The sequence below is a fragment of the Oryctolagus cuniculus genome, chromosome 5, assembly GCF_051225735.1.
Source record: "Oryctolagus cuniculus isolate XC-2025 breed Fujian yellow rabbit chromosome 5, ASM5122573v1, whole genome shotgun sequence".
NCBI lineage: Eukaryota > Metazoa > Chordata > Mammalia > Lagomorpha > Leporidae > Oryctolagus > Oryctolagus cuniculus.
In genome coordinates, this window is record NC_142871.1 from 13,251,518 (window position 1) to 13,266,515 (window position 14,998).

A 14,998-nucleotide genomic window follows, 5' to 3' on the forward strand; every position below is an offset into this window, starting at 1 on the left:
TTTCTCCTTGCTGAGGGATGAGACCGAAGGGGAAGGCACTTCCCTTCCTTCTTTTTCTTAAAAATTGTATTCTCTTTCAGCCAACTCTCTCTTTCCAGTTCCATCATATTTTTGGGAAAGTAAAGAGTCAGAGCCGATTGAGCAGACAACGAAGAGAACCAGTTATAAGCAACCAGCCTGCCCCTTTGTTGTCATTACCAGAGTGCTGGGCTTTTGGAAGACTGAGGTTTACAGTGTCTCATAGCAGTAGAACACACGTAACGCTCTTTGAGTTCGAGAAGTAGATGTTTGTGTCATAAAAGGTCCCGAGTAATTTATGGTGACACGGGCTATAGAAGAGAATGCCTTTTCTGCTTCTCGTGAAAGGCGCTTGATAGAAGTTGGCAGGCTGAGTAATTGAGTGAAGGGACATTTCCCTTTAATCACAGTCACAAGTCCTCCAAAACAAGCTGTGTCATGTGGCCTCTTTCTCCTCTGTTGTGAGTCTTTGATTCTTTGAATTGAAAAAGCCAAGATGACAACTCATCTTTTTACTTCTGCCTTTGCTATTGGACGACAATGTCATATTTTAGTCTGCAGAAAACAAGAAACCAAAATAATGGATATAATAAAGCTGAGAGCATGACTATTAATAGAGAGCACGCATATCTTCCTTTCTTTCTTTTCTTTCTTTTTCTTTTCTTTTTTTTTTTTTTTTTTTTTTTTGGACAGGCAGAGTTAGAGAGAGAGAAAAGTTTTCCTTTTTCTATTGGTTCACCCCCAAAATGGCTGCTATGGTTGGTGCACTGCCCCGATCCGAAGCCAGGAGCCAAGTGCTTCTCCTGGTCTCCCATGCGGGTGCAGGGCCTGAGGCCTTGGACCATCCTCCACTGCCTTCCTGGGCCACAGCAGAGAGCTGGACTGGAAGAGGAGCAACCGGGACAGAATCCGGTGCCCCAACCGGGACTAGAACCCGGTGTGCCTGCGCCGCAGGTGGAGGATTAGCCTAGTGAGCCGTGGCGCCAGCCTTGTATCTTTCAATTTATAATTTTTTAAAGTTAATTTGTATTTAACGCCTATGAAAATGTCTATCTACATTTTCTTTTTTAAAAGTTGATTTATTTATTTTTTGAAAGAATATTAGAGACAGAGAGAGAAAGAGTGAGATCTTCGGTCTGCTGGTTCACTCCCCAAGTGGTTGCAATGGCCAGGGTTGGTCTAGGCCTAAACCAGGAGCCTGGAGCCTACCTACGTCTCCCACTGGGTGATAGAGGCCCAAGCTCTTGGGTCATCTTAGGGTGCCTTCCCAGGCGCATTAGCACGGAGCTGGATCTGAACCAGAGCAGCCAGGGCCTGAACCTGTGCTATGATGTGGGACAGCTTAGCTAACTGTGCTGCAGCGCTGGCCTCCCTATCTAAATTCCTATCTAAATTTTCTAAAATTATTTTTATTTTATTAAGAAGCAGCATAAATATAAACTTCAAGTAAAGTCTATTTAAACTTAGGATGGTTTTCATTAAAGTCAAAGCCTTTCATTGCTATTGATTTACTGTCGTTCATTTTTCCAAAAGCTGTTCTCCTGAACCTGCAGGTATATTTATGCCTGAGGGGTTTGGACTCTGAAACGTGGCTTGACTCTCTCTGGTGCAGATGGCCCAGATGGCTGAAGCTAACTGAAAGGAGCCAACTCTCCAGAGGGAATGGAATGGGTCAGGTTAGGGTTTTGGGAGATTAAGCAGCTTGTCCATCTGTGCTAGATCAAGGATCCCTGGCTGGTTTTGTTTGTTCTTGTCTGATGTCCATTCAGTGTGTGTGTGTGTGTGTGTGTGTGTGTGTGTGTAGGGAGAGAGAGAGAGATCGTCCATCTGCTGGTTCATTTACCAAATGACTGCAATGGCTGCAGCTAAGCCAGGCCAAAATCAGGAGTGAGGAGCCGGAAGAGAGGAGCCAGGAGCCTCTTCTAGGTCTCCCACATGGTTGCAGGGGCCCAAAGACTTGGGCCACTCTCTGCTGCTTTCCCAGGTGCATTAGCAGGGAGCTAATGGATTGGAAGTGGAGCAGCCAGGACTCAAACTGGTGCCCGCATGGGATGCTGGCACTGCAGACAGCAGCTTAACCTGTTGTGCCTTGGCACTGGCCTCTCTGTTTTCTGCCTTAACATACGACCTTTTCCTGGGCAAGGTCTGTTTGAGGCGGGTGTACAGCGACTGGAGCAGAAGCTTGAGCCCTTGGTGAGAAGCCTTGATTGAAGTCCCAGCCCTACCACTGCTTAGCTGTGTAACTTTTGAGAATTTATTCACTGTTTCTGTGCCTCAGTTTCTTCATCTGCAACAGGGAGATACTAACCTTTCCGTCTTTAAAGGATGGCCTGAGATAATACTTGTCAATTATTTAGCCTATTTCCTGGCATAGAGTAAGTATCCAATAGTCTTAGTCGTTATATTCCCAGTTTTTAAATGGTACCAGGTTCTTCCTTTTGGATGCCATTGAAACAATATAATACACCCCTAGAAGTAGCTTTATTTTTTGTTAAAATGATAAAACATCAAGTTAGGATGTGTTCAATTGAGTATAAGCATTCATACCTCACCTCCAAAGTCATCTCAGAGCTAAGTGTTATTTTCTGGGGTATTTATGTATGTATGTATGTATTTATAGGACACAGTGACAGAGAGGGAGAGACAGGTTTTTTTCCATCTGTTAGTTCATTCCCCAGATACCTGCAAAAGCTAGGGCTAGGCTAGGCCAAAGCCAGGAGTCAGGAACTCCATTCATTTTCCCAAGTGGGTGGCAGGAACCCAAGTACTTCAGCTATCGTCTGCTGTCTCCCAAGGTGCGCGTGAGCAGGAAGGTGGATGGGAAGTGGAGGTGGGACTCCATCCCAGGCACTCTGATACGGATTGTGGGCATCGCACAACACCTACTCCGGGGTTGGTTGTTCATCTGAAAGGCAGCCCAGGGCACTGCTGTCACATGACATCCGTTCCCTCGAAGCATCCAAATAAGTGGAAAGTCATCCCGACACACACAGGCTAGAAGTTCAAGAGAGGGAAATTGCATTGCTGGTGAGCTGGCGTTAAGTCAGGACTGCTGTTTCTTGTTTGTCTCAGCTTATGGAAGTGACTTTCATATTTGCCTGTTGTGTTGCAAATGGAGCAGAGCCTTGTTCCACAGACTTTGCCTGTCCAGGAGGAAGGCAGCAATAAACATGGGCTCCACACGGGGGCAGCAGTGAGTGCTGTGCTTTGGTGCCTTGAGGGTGCAGTTCTGCCCCCAGGGGCCTGTGGCAATGGTGGGAGACATTTTTGGTTGTCACAACTGGGGAGGGGGAGCCACCGACAGCCAAGAGACCAGGGGTGCTCTCACATCCTACAGGAATCCCACCTCAGAATAAAAGAGTCAGCCTCCTTTGTCAGTAGGGGTGTGGTCGAGAAACCCCGGTCCAGATATAAGCAGTCCTTGAAGGCAGCATCAGGCGGGACCCCAGTGATGAGAAGGAGCCGTCCTTGCTGGGATCTGGGGGGAGAGTATTTCAGGAAGAGGCTGCAGCAGGAACAGAGCCCGTGGCAGGAGCCCTGAGCGAGGAGGGAGAGGGCGGTGGCAGAGGTGGGCCAGGGTACATGGTGGCGTCCACCAGGTTTTGCACAGGTTGTAGGAGTCATTTATGTTACTCAGTGGGCTTTTGCGTTACTGTGACTTTGGCCATTGTTGATTATTCTTAATTTTCCCTCTTGCTTCTATTTTCTGCAGAATTATGGCCTTGAAACTGATAATATGAAGAACCTGGTTTTGAAGCTGCGAGCGTCGTCCCACAACTTACAGAACTACATAAGTAGCCGGCGGAAAAGCTCCGTGTACGATGGGAACACATCGCGCAAGCCCCCCAATGAGTTCCTGACCTCAGTGGTGGAGCTCATCGGGGCTGCGAAGGCCCTGCTGGCTTGGCTGGACCGGTGAGTGGCAGGGGCACCTCTTCCTGTCCTGCAGCAGGAGGCACTGGGATGCAGGGAAGCCTGTTCTGTTCTTAGGAAAGCCAATCGTTGTCCCTGTCACGCACTGGAACCTACCTGGAGTCCATGGTAGATTTTAGAATTCCTTAGGAAGTGACTTAAAAGGTTGATAGCAGGAACAAATTATCCTCAGCTTCAAGAGTAGAGCTCTGCTCCAGGTTGTGTTTTGCTGAGATTAAATATGAATGATTATTTGGTTGGCGTGGAGGCTTGTCAGCCACAGAAGAGGATTCTGGGAGATTTCTGCCATCCTGGTTTTCTGTAAAGAGAATTTTTATTCCTTTTTAGGGCTCCGTTTACAGGCATCACTGATTTCTCAGTTACGAAGAACAAGATCATCCAGCTTTGCCTGGACCTGACCACCACAGTCCAGAAGGTCAGTGCCGCTGGTACGGCGTTCTGCCTTTTTTTCTTCCCGTTTCCTGTGTCTTCTTCAAAGGGTTTCCATGCAGGTCTGATGCGCCATTCCCCATCCCCAGCCTTTTTTTGTGTCCATCAGACCTGGGGAGAAGTAAAAGGCTTTAAATGAGATATCTTGCAGAGCTGAATTCAGTGAAAAATGACCTGTGACCTTTGAACCAAAGGTTGCTGCCTTTTGTTTTAAAATACTTGAGCTACTGGTCTTACACTTCCTCTAAAATGTTTGAGCACTCAATTTTTTAAAATAGAAATTCTAGAGTAATCTACTTTTTTTTTTGAGTACTTTCCTATATCTGCTACTAATTTTTTTTTTTTTTGGTTCCTCACTTGGGTCTAAGATTCAATGATTCCATGTTTGCTTCCACTGCTGATTTGACCAAAAATACAGAATGTCTTTCCCTCCAACCTGACTATACAGTAACAGAGATGCAGTTGTGAAAAGCTCTGTGCTTCCTGTTTGTCTCTGGACTGTGGACTGTGCAGTTGGGCTTGCAAGTGCAGCGCCCATGTTTGAGAGCCAGATCCTGTGGCCATTGAACTTAAGGGGCATGCATGTTCAAGGTCATGACCTTAGGAAGGTGCTCATAGCAACTACAGCCGCCCAGTGTTTTAGCTCCTTTTAGTGATGTGTAAGGTAACATTGACAAAAATAGCTTGATACCCATTGTGGTGTGTCATTCTGTAGAGGAGGCCCGGCATTTGTGGTGGGAGGCGCTGCCCTAAAACCTGCTATGGGTATTTGTTATCTTCCCTGCTTTCTTCTTTCCATAATGTCCTATTTTAATTTCTAACCAAGATTACTTGTCTCAGTTCAATGAATGTATGAGTTAAACATTGTAAGTTGCAAATAGGAGAGTTTTTTTTTTTTTTTTAAGATTTATTTATTTGAAAGATAGAGATAGAGAGAGTAAGGGAGAGAAAGATCTTCACCTGCTGGTTTAGTCTCTGGGGCTAGGCTGAGCTGAACTGCATCTGAGTCTTGCACGTGGTAGTAGGGACCTAAGTATTTGGGCCATCTTCCACTGCTTTTCCAGGCACATTGGCAGGGAGCTGGGTTAGAAATAGAGCAATTAGGATTCAGACTGGTGCCCGTATGGGTTGCAGTTGTCACAGGCAATGGCGTAATTCCTACTTCAAAAGATTGCTATGAAGTTAAGCAGAGTTGGGCCTGATTCGTGCTTGGGTGGGAGGTAAGATATAATGTATTAAAAGAGTAGACTGTAGTAGAAAATATAAAAATCTTGCTTTGTACCAGTTTTCTGGAACCAAAGTTGATAGATTGAGGAGAGGAATTAAACAAATATGTTGCTCTTACTTTCTGGTGTTTTTTTTTTTTTATTTTAAAGTTAATGTTTTTTTTTAAAAGCTTTATTTAAAGGCAGAGAGAAAATAGATAGATAGATAGATAGATAGATAGATAGATAGATAGATAATCTTCAATCTGCTGGTTAAATCCTCAAATGGCTACAACAGCCAGGGCTGAGCTAGGCTGAAGCCAGGAGTCTTGAACTCCATCTGGGTCTCCTACGTTAATGTCTGGGACTCAAGAAGTTGGGCCATCATGCACTGCCTTCCCAGGTGCATTAGCAGGGAGCTGGGTCAGAAGTGCAGTAACCCAGCCTTGAACCAGAGCTCATAAGGGATGGGAATGTTGCAGCAACAGCTTAGCTCAGTGAACCATAATGCTGGCCCCAAAGTTAATGGTTTTAAGGATTAAAGTTGACAATATGTGAATGTACACGGGGATGTCATTTCCTGGACTAAGGCCAAGAAAGGTGTTTAGATGTTGGTGAGCATTTGTCTTCTCTGGTGATGGAAGAACACGGTGCTTCATCCCAGTGTTTGTGCACGAGAGCACACACGGAGGCACCTGTCGGAGATGTCAGGCGGGTGAACGTGGGGTTCAGGGTGCCAGGACTCTTCATGCTGGCTTCCTGCCTCTTGGGAAGATCTGTTGTGTTTTGGGGAAGAGGACTCTCTTCTGTTCATTTATTCCTTTTACCTGGGAGCTGAAGGAGTAAAAGCTATCTGTTTCCGCCCAGTGCGGAAGGACGAGTTCTCCTGAGCCTTCATTCTTTGTGTTTCTGTCTATGAAGAAAGGATTTGCTCATTTCCTCTTCTCCTGTCTCTCCTACTTATTGCCACATTTCCTCCTTTCTTGCCAAATTCTCTGCATCCCTCCTTTCAACTGTAATTTATAAATCAGAAGGAGAACTATCACCACTTCACCACCCCCCAACACACACACTTGGGATCTGCATACTTTTAAGAATGCAAGAGCTGCATTCCAAGTGCAGCAATTGATCCTCCTGCCTGGCTTTTTTTTTTTTTTTTTAAGTTATTTGACAGGTAGAATTAGACAGTGAGAGGTAGAGACAGAGAGAAAGGTCTTCCTTCCATTGGTTCACCCCTCAAATGGCTGCTACGGCCGGCATCCCACCAATCCGAAGCCAGGAGCCAGGTGCTTCTTCCTGGTCTCCCACGCGGGTGCAGGCGCCCAATCACCTGGGCCGTCCTCCACTGCCCTCCTGGGCCACAGCAGAGAGCTGGACTGGAAGAGGAGCAGCCGGGACTAAAACCCGGTGCCCATATGGGATGCCAGCGCCACAGGTGGAGGATCAACCAAGTGAGCCATGGCGCCAGCCCCTCCTGCCTGGCTTGGACTATAATTTCAGATGAAGGAAATCAAGGTAGGGAGGGATCGCGAAGTATATTTCCAATCTGTTTTCCTGTTGTGGTGACGTGGAAACCAAAGTAGCCATACGGAAGTGGCAGGCACCGAGTTGCAACCTGGGAAGAAATAGGGGAATGAGCCATGTGTGAGCCTCAGACGACCGAGTGGAGCGATGCCCAGGGAAGCAGAGGTGGAAAAGACCGATCCTGAGTGTGGATTGTGTCCCAGATGTGACCGCGTGCTTGGCGTGTGTCATGGGGGTAAGCTATCGAAGACAGGCTTGGTGACCGACCCGTTCTACGGAGGAGTTCACCGCATTTCCCAGGCTGTGCAGTAAGAAGAGGGAGCAGGAGATGCAGGCAGGGTTGACGTCCCAGGCTGGGCGTCTGCCAGTTAGGCTGCGCTGTTCCTGCTGGTCCAGGTGACTGAGGACTAACGAAGAGCAGCCTCCCTGTCTGACTCACCAGGGGTCACATGGTCCTAGTACCTCTTTTTCCGTTTGTGCCAAACAATGTGAAGTCACGCCCGCAGCTGCTTCCTCTGAGTGGGAATGGGTGTGGGAACTTTCCCTACGGTCACTGTGGTGGGGAAGGTAAGACACAGGCGTTTTCACATGTGGACTTGGACTTGAATAGCGTGGGAGGCAGGAGAGCTCCGTCACAAGGCAGGAAACCTGTTTGCTAGGGGACCATGCAGCCACACCTTGAACTTGGCTCTCTCTTGGACCCTGGTGCACTGAGGTGCCCTTGTCTCTGAGTGACGGTGACCTCAGGAAGACAGCACTGAGATCGTTCTGAGATTTGTGATGAAAGATCACAGGCAGAAATCATCAGTTATGTTTCTAGCACAAGGCTGCATAAATCTGTTTTTCTAAATTCTCCATTTGGTACTACTGGACAGTACTAGTAAGGGAAGAGCCATAATAGTAGTTGGTAGTTAAGTTTCATGCACGAGATAAAGGCAGAAAAGCACATCTCTGAGTTGTAATTCTTTGTAGTTTGGAGAAGTTGCTCCTATAATTTGAATTTCCATAACATTCACCCATGTGAAAATACATTTCTGAATTTTTTTTAAGTGTTTTCCTCCTGTGCTGTTATTTTCCAGTGAGTCAGTATATTTTTGGGGACAGTAGAGTAACAATTATTGTTTCCCACATTTTAATCTAGTAGAGAAAATAAAAAATATTTTAAAGAAGACAAAGTGTGATTATTAAATCACATATGGTAGAAATTAGCAGCCATGCCTGTGCCAATGAGAGTTGTAAAGGGATGGTTTGGTTTAAAAGAACATCTTTGCCTGGCACTTCCAACTGAGTTGATGAATGTTTTCCACGTGCATAGAGTAATGAGCGTTTTCTTTAAGGTCGTCCCAGTTAGGGGTTACACTGAACGGTGCTGGATAAACAGTAAAGAACCCAGTCCCTCTCACTTTTCTTCAGCATGTACCCTGCTGTGTATGTGGGAGTTCTCTGCTGTAGACAGTTCTAGGTTAACTGTGAACATTTCACAGTGGTGGCTTTTCCATGGGACAATGGTGAGTCCTGTAATCAGCTAACCCTGTTCGTACAGTGTTCCAAGTCTTTTGTTCTTAAGCTGAGTAAATAATGCTTTGCATTCCAGTTTTTTTTTTTTTAATGTCATCAATAGCATACCTCAGGACCACTTTTTGGCAGTGTGTTAATGAATGTTTTGTTAAGCTTTTTTCATCTATCAAGGACTAAAATATCTGATTTAATCTCAGTGGTGCTTAAAATAAACTTTTGTGGCTGAGTTTACTCAGGCCCTTATTTGAAAGCTGTTCTCATGGGCAGGCCCAGAGCTAGCGCATTGCTGGTTGGCTCACTGCTGGCTGAGCCTAGGGTCACATTGGGAGCCATTGTCAGGTTTCTTGGACTTGGCCTTCTGATTTACTGATCTCTGGACCTTGTGGACAGTGGGTGGACTTCAATTCTTGAACTTTACAGGCTTTCAAATTAAATAATTGGTCAAATTTATGGATTCCTTGGATGATAAGCTTCTTGGGTCAGCAGGGAGCGGGGCCTTAGGACAAGATAAATGTCAGCCCATCCTCTCTCTGCTGCCCAGGCTGAGGAGATGGGAGTCAGAGGCCTTGTGGGCTCCAGGAGATACCCAGAAGACAAGCCAACGGGTTGTCATAGTTTTTTAATTCTTTCTACTTAGTTGTCTTTTTCTTCTTCCCCTTCTTTAGGATTGCCTTGTAGCTGAAATGGAGGACAAAGTTTTAACTGTGGTAAGGATTTGTTCTAGAAGTTACTATAAAATCCCTTTTTTGGAAGGTAATGAGAAAGAATCACATTAATTGAAGTAAATGCAGACTAATTCCTTTGGGATAGACCTTGAAAGACTGGCTTTTGGGATCTTGGTCTTTTTAATTCAGGGAGAAGGAGAGGAGGAAGAGTTATTTAATAAGATCAGCCAACGTGAGAATTCCTTTGCTTAAATTTGCTATATTGGGGTCTCTGTTTTGCTTTCTTTTTCCTTCTGAACATTTAGTCAGTATACCCTTCTACATTAGTTGCTGCCCAGGCAGATAAAATTTGGATACAATTGATGTGCACATTTCATGTTCCGCCCAACTGGCTAAAAAAAAAAAAAGAAAAAATCTTGGCAGAAGCCATTAGATAGAGGGGGATGTCCCATGACTGTTGAAAGGGCAGTTTGCTGCTATTCATCATCACTTCCTGCTTTTGACACAAGCCAGTCTGTGCTCTTTTGATAAGGCCTTCCTCCTCCTAATGTTGAGGAATTTAGCAATGAAACTGCTATAAATATATTTTCCATAAATAGGAAGGCTAAACAAATTTGAGGAGTGTAGAAAGTGTCACTTCTAAGATTCTCCCCCTTGGAATGAAAAAGCGCTCTTTGGAATTTCCTGATTCCTTTGGTTGTTTAATTTGGAAAGTTTAGATGTACCTGACTGGGGAAATGCTGCACATAGCAACCCCACCTGTGACTTCTGTATGGAGACCGCTTGGGGCTCCTCACAGTGGCTCCTTAGAGTTTTGCTCTGTCAGTTGGAGAAGGTGAGTCATCACCAGGACATTCATAAACCTAAATGTACAATGCAAAACTCTCAAGCTCATGGAAGATAACATGGGAAAAGAATCCAGGTGCCTTTGGGTTTGGTGATGAGTGTTTAGATAGCACACCCAAAGCATGATCCATGATGGAAAAACTGATAATGTAGCTTCATTACAATTAAAACCTCTGCTCTGTGAAATGCACTGCCAAGAGAATGAAAAGGTAAGCCAGCCTCAGAGTTGGAGAAAATATTTTCAAAACACATCTGAGATGAAGGCTTTGTATTCAAAATACACAAAGAACTCTTAAAACTCAGTAGTAAGAAAGCAAACAGCCCAATTAAATGTAGACAAAAGATCTGAACTGCCCTACACCTAAGAAGGTATACAGATGCCAAATAAGCATATGAAAAGATGTTCTACAGCATTTGTAATTAGGGAGTTGCAAAAGAAAACAACAAAGGAGATATCACTTAATAGAGTGCCTGGAATCCAGAATACTGGTAGCACCAAGTGCCGCCAGAGGCATGGAGCAAAGGGAACTTTTATATCTCCCTAGAGGGAATGCAAGATAGTGCTTGCAGCTTCCAGGACACTTTGGCAGGTCCTTACAACACTAAATGCATTCTTACTATTCCACCCCATAGTTGCACTCTGAGGCATTTACCCAAAAGAGCTGAAAAATTATGTCCACGCAAATCTGCATAGAATTTTATAGCGGCTTTGTTTATAATTGCCCCAAATTGGAAGCAACCAATTGTCTCTGGATAGGTGAATGGATAAACAAACTGGGATGTTCATAGAACAGAGTAGCAATGCAGATAAATAAGTTATCACATTCATAGAATAGATTATTATTCTGCAGTACAGATAAATGAGTTATCAAGTTGTGAAAAAATGTGGAAAAAACTTAATCCAGACTGGAAAGGTGATATGCTGTATCATTCCAAGTGTTTGACATTGTGGAAAAAACTAAACCATGCAGACTGAAAATACCAGTGGCTGCTGAGGGTTCATGGTGGGGTAGGGGAGATGATAATGAGGTCAAGTGCAGGGCATATGCAAGGCAGTGAAACTATTCCGTATGACACTGTAATGATGGGTGCCTGACATTGGGCATATGGCAAAACCTGTGGTGTTCACCACTAAGGGTGCTTAAATCGTAGACTACAGTTAATAATAATTCTCAGTGGTGGCTCATCTGTTGTAACAAATGTACCCTGCCAATGCAAGATGTTAATTCTAGGGGAAATGGCTATTCAATGAACTTTTTGCTCCTTTTTTTTCTTTAAACCTAAAAACTTCTCCAGAAAGCAAAATCTATTAAAAAAAAAAAAAACTGATATAGGCCAAAAGATATTTTTTTTTGTCTTGTTGGTATTTCGTATTCAGACAACGTGTGCCCTCCCCAAAAAGCCACACCAGGGGCTGGCAGTGGATGAGTCTCCCTAATGGGGGGAAGGGGATTTCTTTCCAGCCTGGTCCCTTCCATGGTCATTGAGGAGTTAATGTTAAAGCTGCACTTTTTAACCAAAGCTGGAATAGTGGTGCATTCCCACGACTGCAAACACTGAGTCCAGATGCCATGCGTTCATTGAGCAGAATTATCAGAACGATTGCCAGCCAGAGCAAAAGCTTACAGGTGAAGGGCATTTCTTTAAAAATCAGCTTGAGGTAAAACCTGTTAATGATTGAACTTCCCTCCCTATTTGCCCGTCCAATTCTAGGTCAAGGTTTTAAATGGCATCTGTGACAAAACAATCCGCTCTACGAGGGATCCTGTTATGAGCCAGTGTGCGTGCCTGGAGGAAGTTCACTTACCAAACATTAAGCCTGGGGAAGGCCTGGTAAGAATTCTAATAATGCTCATTTTATTTTCAAACACCACACACTGTCATTTACTAAAGTTTTTAAAGAATTCCTTCTTATGTGATTCTGAAAAGGTAGAATTAAAGGTAAACTGCCTTCTGTTATGTACTTAAGAATTTGCTACCTTGAACTCTGTTGGTATATATTTTTTTATCTTCAAAGTATAAAAATAAATACATTGTACTTATATTCCAAAGACAATGATTTAACAGCTTTATTTAAGACTTAGTGATGCAAGAAAAGAAAGAACATTTACACAAAGCAGAGATGAAATCTGGGTTCACATCTACTCTGAAAGTCTATTGGTGTTAAGGATGTGTGTGAGAACTTCTTTAAATTTGGAAAGTGTTTTATAAATCATGTATATTTATAATAATAGACCCAGAGACTACATACAGGGGGACCTCCCAGTTCCCAGCACATGTCCTTATAGCATTAATTGACTAAAATTTGTGTGAAGAAGCTGTGAGGTCCATTGATGAGCCCAGGGGCTTTGAGTCAGTTTCCTGCTAGGGCTGTGGGAAGTGTTCAGTTGCTTGGTGGATGCCCAGTGCCCTATGTGGAGCGTACCAGATGTGGGCATTGATTGGTGGCTGGAGCTGCTGTTGCTGGTATTGGTGGGTGGGGGAGGGATGAGAGAAGAGAAGGAGGAGGAGGAGGAGGAGGACAGGGGTGTAGACTGTGGGTAGCTGTGGGGAGGATTAAGGCAGCCTCTGCTCTTAGATGGGCAAACAAAAATCAAGTGAATGTCCACAAACCTTCATTCTTAGTAGAAATGTGCCAACTGATACTGCTTGCCTCCAAAGTAAATGATATGTTGTAACAGTTTAAACAGAGAGGACTTCCTGGAGTCTGTAGTCCAGTGTGGGAGCAGGTGTAGGCTCTGAGTGGGCAGCAATGGAGTTGCCGTTTCAGATGGTAGAGTTAGACAGGTAGAGTCCTGGGAGGGGAGGGCTCTGTGTACTAGAGAAGCTGATAGACTCAGTGAATGAAAGTCACAGACCCTGAGGGGCTGTGGAGAACCTTGGGGGCCTTAGTAGTTGAGATGGTCAGTATGGAGTGGTGTTAGGTGGCTGAGCCCGGCCAAGTTCAGGGTCAAAATGATTCCTGAGGAGGCTCCTCATTAATAACTACATAACAGCATGAGCACCTGCTTTCTGCTCTGTTAGGTTGCACTCTCTGCCCGTTATAACAGTTTAACACACAGATTTTGTATATGATCTGTCTCCCTGCAGAAATACTTCCTCAACAAGACAGCATTCTCCTCTGAGCTTGCCCACTGGGCCTGCTGGGAGGGAGCCTGTTCACCTCTCTGCTTTCCTTAAATGGATGGGTGTCTGTTAGTCATCAGCTCCTTAGGTTAAGTCATGTAACAATCTGGGTTGGTGCATCCTGGTCTGGCTTATTGATGTCTTGAATAAATCATCCTACAGTTGCTATGAATACTAAATTTAACTGAACGAAAGAGCAGGAAAGAGCGGCCTTTGTCTGAAATTCTTCACTCATGTAGCAGGTTTGAGAAAACTCCCTCATCCCCAGAATTGTGGCAAAATTCTACACGCCTGGTACACAAATTAGAATATCAAAGAGATCTCATGTGGAATCCATTCACTAGTATTTCAGTTTGTTTAGCTCCCCTTCACTGCCCTTTGGATCTTGTTTCACAGTGTCTCAGGAGCCTCTTGGTGAGTGTTGATTTGCAGGGACTGTAATGTTTTACAGTTCAAGTCCCAGTGACAGTTCCCCCTCTCAAAGTTGAAATGACTTAATATATTTGCGTCTCACTCACTCTAGGGCATGTACATAAAGTCGACCTATGATGGGCTGCATGTGATTACTGGAACCACAGAAAATGTAAGTGTATGTCCGTTCAATGTAAAAGCTGTTACATGTGTGAACAGAATTGCTGTGTGTTTTCATTTCAGTGTGTGCATACTGTTTTGTTATCTGCACTCAGAGCACCGGGGCCTGTTTTGTTTACTTCTGTGGATAAAGTACTGCTTGTTACCAGCTATTGTCAGTTTACTATTTAAATTGTTCTTTCTTACTCTTTATTGTTCACACATCTTGCCCACTTTTACCTCCCACCATACAGTTAACTATTCCTTTTGACCCTAGAAGGGTTAAGACATAAATGGAAAAACCAAGATCTCTTTGCTGTTAGACTCACTCTTACAAAGAACTGGGGTTGGTGTCCATATGTGTAAAATGTAATTTTTTTGGCTTGTTTAATGGGATTTTTATGTGTCTCCAAAGCAACTATTTTAGGATTTTTGGATGACAGATTCTTTTTAGAGTTGTATTTCATGATATTTGGCATGATTTAAAATTTTGTTCCCTCCTTCCTCCCAATCCTTTGAATAGAAAAACAGGTCTGTTTCTATTATGTGAAACTTTTATGTACTGCTTACTTCCTTTTGGGAATTCTGCTACATGCAGTGTTCTTTTGCCCCTCAAACATTTTTATAAAAATTAAGCTAGACAAATTTGTAGAATTTGTTAAAAAGTACAGCTGATTGAATGCTTTCTTCTTGTAGCCTACGTTTCAATGACATTGATATGAAGCTACAAACATTTGAACGGTTTCTCTGTGTCTGCGTGTTAATTAATCTATTTAATCAACCCAGAGTCAGCTAGGGATGAGCAGGGATATTTGGGTAGCTACTTTGCTAATTTGTTTGTTGGGAACACTTGTCTAAATTTGAACTTGAGCTGCTTGGATAAAAGAAAATGGCATGGGCTTTGATGAGTGTGATAAGCACAGTTTCTGCAGTAAGAAAATGACATTGCTTAAGGCAGTCAGTGAATTATAAATCAATTGTGTGGTTCTGGCAGATGAATGAGTAGAAGATGGTAGTGTCTAAGCATGCCCTGGTGAGCTACAGTGAGAATAACTAGGAATTTTATATTGTGTCACCTGGTGGGCAGTAGCAACAGCACAGGAAGTGGTGCTTTGATGTTGGGGATGGGGGCTAAAGGAAGAAAAGCTACATGATGCATTGTAT

The 14,998-nt window shown here is 44.0% G+C and overlaps 1 protein-coding gene across 10 annotated transcripts in view; it reads left to right on the forward strand.

Annotated features, from left to right (window-relative positions):
• Positions 1-14,998, forward strand: part of CNKSR3 (CNKSR family member 3) — a 150,077-nt gene that overhangs the window by 63,477 nt on the left and 71,602 nt on the right. For all 10 annotated transcript variants that reach the window (XR_016233619.1, XM_089332549.1, XM_089332548.1 and 7 more), the window contains 5 exons: positions 3,731-3,933; positions 4,279-4,366; positions 9,293-9,334; positions 11,852-11,971; positions 13,788-13,847. Coding sequence is in view for 9 of the 10 variants with exons in the window: in XM_089332549.1 (XP_089188675.1) it covers positions 3,731-3,933; positions 4,279-4,366; positions 9,293-9,334; positions 11,852-11,971; positions 13,788-13,847 (513 nt within the window). In the remaining variant the exon portion in view is untranslated. The remainder of the gene's footprint in view (positions 1-3,730; positions 3,934-4,278; positions 4,367-9,292; positions 9,335-11,851; positions 11,972-13,787; positions 13,848-14,998) is intronic.